At 35.7% G+C, this 6,013-nt stretch overlaps 1 protein-coding gene across 1 annotated transcript; it reads left to right on the top strand.

Annotated features, from left to right (window-relative positions):
* Positions 1-3,212: 3,212 nt before the first annotated feature.
* On the top strand, positions 3,213-5,799 carry LOC125193824 (coniferyl alcohol acyltransferase-like). Its single transcript, XM_048091735.1, has 3 exons — positions 3,213-3,667; positions 4,566-5,108; positions 5,263-5,799. Exons 1-3 carry the CDS (start codon positions 3,260-3,262, stop codon positions 5,650-5,652), a joined length of 1,341 nt encoding a protein of 446 aa, XP_047947692.1. The 5' UTR covers positions 3,213-3,259; the 3' UTR covers positions 5,653-5,799.
* The last annotated feature ends 214 nt before the right edge of the window (positions 5,800-6,013 follow it).

Here is a 6,013-nt window from a genome sequence, read left to right as displayed (position 1 = left end):
CCAAATAAATTACTAATTATTATTCGATAAATGTGAAGTATCATGCTGTTGATCTACTGTCATTAGATTACAAGTTCAATCTTTATATACATGCTTTTTCAAAAATCCCCACTTTTATTAATTAAACAACAATTCATGTCAAACTATTATCTTCTTGATATTGAACAATTATCAACGTAACTTCCAAATGATTTATTTGCGATTGATTGGCTAACGACACAAACTACATATATTATCATAAAGATAGATAAGTTTTCTTACTATACGCTAACTTCGATATATGTCTAACTAATAATTGAGCAAATTGGTGTGTTTGTATTTACGGATTTCGAAAACTAATAAATAAATTGATGTTTAAAGATTAAATGGTACATATAGTTTTTTTGGACCAAAATTAAATATGGTTCAAAACTATACGTACCATTTAATTTTTAAACATCAATTTTTAAATTTTTGTATTAAAAAAATGATGCAAGTAGGTTGAGACAGAATGAAATAGATTCTATTACACATTGACACCTTTATATGAACCACAAATAGTAAGCTTGCTTTTTTTTTTTAATACCAGAAATTGAATTGAATTACTTTTTGTTTGATTCTCTAATTTTATTTTATTTTTTTGTTCGTTCCTAAAAGGTCTCGTGCATTACGCGTTGTTTATCATGTTTGAAAGTGCTATTTGTCGAGAAAATCACAAATTGTGACATAATTTTGGTACATTCCTAAAGGTCTACAAACATGGGTAACATTCAATGTTGTCCAATCATATTAACGTTTAAAAGTACCCCACGTTTTAAATTTCGGATTAAACATCTTCCCACAATAATTGGAGCAAATTGCCCCTAGATATAAATACGTCTCCTTCAATCTCAAGGGGTGGGACACTTTTTAAAAATTACGTCCCCTAGACATCACAAGACTCTCTTTTAACACAAGTTTTTAGATAAGAAATATGCAGTTCGAAAATTATTGCAAGTATTTAGTGTTGTTTTCAATCAAAGCAATTGATAAACGAATTCTATGTATATGCAGATATAGACTCGTTTGACTTAAAAAAGTGAAGAAAGTAGCTTCATACTTTTGTATCACAAATTATTGATAACATATGATATGGTCCCATAATAAATTGTACTAATAGTAATTCATTTCGAAACTAATCACACACGTAAGTCCTCTTCGATTATGATGTATCACCTAATTACCTCGAAAATAGGTAATAAATTAGGATACTTTTACCCCAAGTTTCCAATGTTAGGTTATGCAAGTAATGAATTTCTTGGCGGATTTGGTATTGTTAGTTGTAATTATTGTACTACAAATGTTTAAAATTTTAAATTTTAATGATAGCACATTTTTTTTCCTCAGAAAAGGTACAACTATTAAAGATTTAAAGACTTACAAAATGCAAGCCTTGATGTGATATTTTTTTCTTCCACAAAGGCAATATTACTCGAACTTCTTATTTGGTACTCCCATGAAATCGGGTAAAAAGACAACTTTAATAAACACATTCACAGTATACCTAAATTATAAAGTTTAGATATATAGTACTGATTTCGTCCTACTTGAAGTGGATCATTTCTCGTTTGACACAAATTTTATGCATTGATATTTTGTACATTAAGTAGAGAATATTGTGCTATTTCTATTTTATAAAAATGTGTCATTTTAAGTGTAACGTCTCATACTTTAAATGGGAGGAAGGAAGTAGGAGTATTACCGAGTAAAATTAGTCAAAAGGTTGACAAGGCATGTGTCAAACTTGAACCTTTAACTTTGTCTACCCTCGCAAATTAAAAAAAACAAAAACAAATAAAATTTTATTAAAGATAATGAATTGTAACTTAGTTTCCAACCGCGAATCAAAACTCATGGATGAAACCTCAAGATAAAAGAAGCAATTCCTGACACATCAAACAACTGAAGAGAATACTATTTTTTCAAATCGTCCTCAGTCGTGAGCATCTAATTCATTTTATTTTCAAGCCTCACCAACATCTAATGTCGTTCCATTTGTGTAGTTAGAAAGGGAATTCTGAGCACCAAGCCTTCACCGGTTCACCCACGTGTCAAGGCATCACATAAGTCTTCTTTTTCGGAACTCCGACTTAGTGTGAAGGTTTGAAATATTATATCACTCTGGATGTCCCAAATCGTCCAAGACACAACATAGAACATTGAAATCCATATTTTTTTTATCGAACCTTATAAAGGGGGCACCAAGCCATGCAGTCACATAAGAAGTACCGTAGGCTTGATAAAACTTTGCAGCTGAAGAATAGGTATTCGATTGGATCAGTTCATTTTTGCAAAAGTCACATAAGTCATTTTCAATTACTTGGACAATATTCGAACAAGATACAAAACTTGACAAGTAAAGACCTGAATCATGGAAAAAAAATTAATCTGTTAGAAAGATGGTTTTAACATAAGAGCATGTACCTACTAATTTTTCTTTTCCCTTAATTTGAAGCTAAGATTATTTGTATTGATGGTTTTAACTTCTTATCGTGTGACGTCATTTAAAATTATTCAATTGTAATCTCATGAACAAAAAATAATTATATATATTCAGTCACGAGCAAGCTTCAATCTACAAAGCCAAAAAATTAAAAAACTATACTCTCCCAGTCTCATTTTAGATTACCAGTTTTCCCTTGAATTTGTCTCCATCAAAATAATCAATTTCTATTTTGGGATAAACTCTCTCTCTCTTATTAAAATATTCAATTATTTCTTTTTTAATCTTTTTATAGTGTAATCACTAATTCAATCTAAATCTTATACTTCTATTTAATGGAGTATTATGTTAAACAAAAAAGTACATACATAATAAATACGTGGAGTATGTATATACCTTTTTCATGTTCATATCGTTTAAGAAAATGGCACCTTAAATGAGATAGTGAGACTACATAATTATTGAACACAAAAGTGCATTTAATAAATATGTAGGGTCCTTGACACAATTATGGATATAAACCTCAGTCTTCTATTCGTTCCCTCGTCAAACAGAAAATCTCATATAGTATCTACATTTATTTCCGAACAAATAAATACACTTTTAGCTCAAACTTAATTTTTAATAGATCACTTTAATTGAACAACTGAAAAATAGCCATACACGTAAAATTAGTCACGTGAAAGTCCAAATTTTTAACAACTTATACTTGGACACTTCTATAATCTTATGTACATATACAATTGGCATCTATAAATAAAAACATTTCCATTCATCTCATTACACCAAACAGCCACCATGAACTCCGGCGATTTTCCGGTGACCATCAAGCGGAGAGAGGTGGTCGCGGCCGCCCTACCAGTGCAGGACCACTGGCTCCCGATGTCCAACCTCGACTTGCTCCTCCCGCCCCTACACTTCGGGATCTTCTTCTGCTACAAGAACGTCGAAAGGGAGTCGCCGGAAAACATGGCCGCGGTGCTCAAGAAATCCCTAGCTCAGGCGCTGGTCTACTTCGGCCCCTTGGCCGGAGAGATTGTCGCCAACGGCCAAGGCGAGCCGGAGATTCTATGCAACAACCGTGGCGTTGATTTTACACGTGCTTGTGCCGGTGTGGAGCTCAGAGACGTCGATTTATATAGGCCGGATTTGTCGGTTCATGGCAAGCTTGTTCCCGTTCTGTTGCATGGTCTTCTCTCCGTTCAGGTTCGACAAAAATACACTGAACTTTGATCAGTATTTCATTAAAAATGAAACGTTTCCTAAAATGGAAACAACATCATTTCTACCTTTTCATCTTAATTACTTTATTCTATTTTCATTAATTTACAGACAACACTACATAAGCCCAAAACCAAATGTTTCATTTCTCATTAATGCGACGGAATGAGTATTTTTTTTATTTTGTAAGACTCAAAATTAAAAGTGACTTGACCTTGAAATTTCGATATATTTACGTGACTTTAATTATTCGGTTACTAAGGTTAGCATCAATATATCCGACTTGTGAAGCACTCTCAGTGAGTCAGTGATAATGAAATATCAGAGAGATGCATTAAATTATAGAATTGCATGTGTCAACCAATCGAGACTTTTTGTATTGGTCATTTCTTGAAATTTGGAGCCTTTTTTACTTATGTTAGTACTTTTGATCATAAGGGAATAATAAATTTATTAGAGTGGTTAATGACTTAATGTAATGTAAATGTAGATTTGAGTTTGATTTCTCCACCCACAAATTATTATTTAAATTTAGTTGGTGGCTTACTTTGACATCACACATGCATATATTAATAGACCCATTCCAAGAAGAACATAAGTGTATAAATTCGTAGCTTATGATAATAATCCTATTTTATTCTCTGTTACATTTATATATGGTTGATGACTGATTTATCGAAATAATCTCTAAAAAATTACTATAAAAGTAGTTGATCTTCGTCAATAATTTTTTCTGCGTCTGTCACTACTTAATGTTACGTTCTTGCTCCGCTCTAAAATGACACAAAGTTGTTTATATTTAAATAAACGAAATAAAGGATCAATATAAAAAAAAATCCAAAATGAAATATCGTTAATATTGTTAAGTTTGAATGAAAACAAGGTGACGGATCTGAAATGCGGCGGCGTATTCATCGGCTGCACCTTCGACCACCGCGGCGCCGACGCCCACTCGGCCAACATGTTTCTCACCGCATGGGCCGACATCGCCCGGTCGAACCGCATAAAGCTCCTCCCCTCCTTCCGCCGCTCCCTCTTCAATCCCCGCCGCCCTCCGCAGCCGCACGCCTCCCTCGACAAACTCTACGCGCCGCTGCTTCTGCCGCCGGCCGACGAGAGCCCCGACCGCCTCACGAGCCGGATCTACTACATCGACTCCGACGAAATCGACCGCCTCCAGTCCCAATCTAGCCGCAATGGAACTAGAAAAAGCAAACTCGAGTCCTTCACCGCCTTTCTCTGGCAAACCCTAGCCTCCGCGGCCACCGTTGACCGCTCCAAGACGGTCAAACTTGGAGTGGTGGTCGACGGAAGAGTTCGGTTGAGCAACGACAAAACGACGTCGTTGGAATCCTACTTCGGGAACGTCTTATCCGTCCCTTATGTGGAGGCGAGTGCAGGCGAGCTCCAGTCAGCACTGTTAAATGTAACACCCCTTACTCAATTATTATTATTATCAATTCAATTAACAAACTTTGGAAATTAATATATACTAATAATTTATTATATTTTAAATTAAAATTTATTTGTAACTTTTTATTATATTTAATTATTTCGATATTCGAGGTGCTACACTGAAGGTGGTGGCTGACAAGGTGAGTGCATGCATAGCGACCGCATCGACTGCGGAGCACTTCCTAGCACTAATAGACTGGGTGGAGGTGCGGAGGCCGAAGGCGGCGGTGGTGAAGGTCTACTGTAAGGACGAGAGGGATGAGGCCGCGGTGGTGGTGTCGTCAGGGCAGAGGTTCCCAGTGCGGATGCTGGATTTTGGGTGGGGTGGGCCGGATTTCGGGTCGTACCATTTCCCGTGGGGCGGGGAGACCGGGTACGTCATGCCCATGCCCGGCCCACATGGGAATGGGGATTGGATTGTGTATATGCATCTCAAGGAAAGGCACCTCAATTTGGTGGAGGCGCGTGCGCCTCACGTGTTCAAACCTCTTTCACCTCACTACTTGAAGTTTTAATAATTGAAATGTGCATATATAGTTTTATTTAATTGTTTTTGTTATGGATATTATATGTATTAAATTTTATCACATTGTTCATGTGATATAATATGGTTGTGTACATTAAAATCATATGTACTCATGGGCCCATCCTAATGCAATCAAAATTCATGAGTACTTTTTGTCTGGTTTCGGTTTTATTACTTACATTGTTAGTGGTAATAAGACGCAATTTTTCTCATCTTATATGCATGATGATTGGTGGGATGATTGAAGGATCTTATATGCTAAAATAGGTAAATTCCTAGATATAATTGTTAGAAAATAATAAAAAGTTGTGGGTAACAAAGAAGATAGAGGGCCAGCCGTGTCCGGTAGG

This window comes from Salvia hispanica, chromosome 6, assembly GCF_023119035.1.
Source record: "Salvia hispanica cultivar TCC Black 2014 chromosome 6, UniMelb_Shisp_WGS_1.0, whole genome shotgun sequence".
In the NCBI taxonomy this organism is placed as follows: Eukaryota; Viridiplantae; Streptophyta; class Magnoliopsida; order Lamiales; family Lamiaceae; genus Salvia; species Salvia hispanica.
This window is presented reverse-complemented; position numbering and strand designations above follow the sequence as displayed.

What these genes read in the sequence shown, in the direction of transcription:
- LOC125193824 (XM_048091735.1), top strand. Translation starts at nt 3,260, where the DNA reads ATGAACTCCGGCGATTTTCCGGTGACCATCAAGCGGAGAGAGGTGGTC. An exon ending in ATGGTCTTCTCTCCGTTCAG is followed by an intron (nt 3,668 to 4,565) that starts GTTCGACAAAAA and finishes AATGAAAACAAG; the next exon opens with GTGACGGATCTGAAATGCGG. An exon ending in TCCAGTCAGCACTGTTAAAT is followed by an intron (nt 5,109 to 5,262) that starts GTAACACCCCTT and finishes GCTACACTGAAG; the next exon opens with GTGGTGGCTGACAAGGTGAG.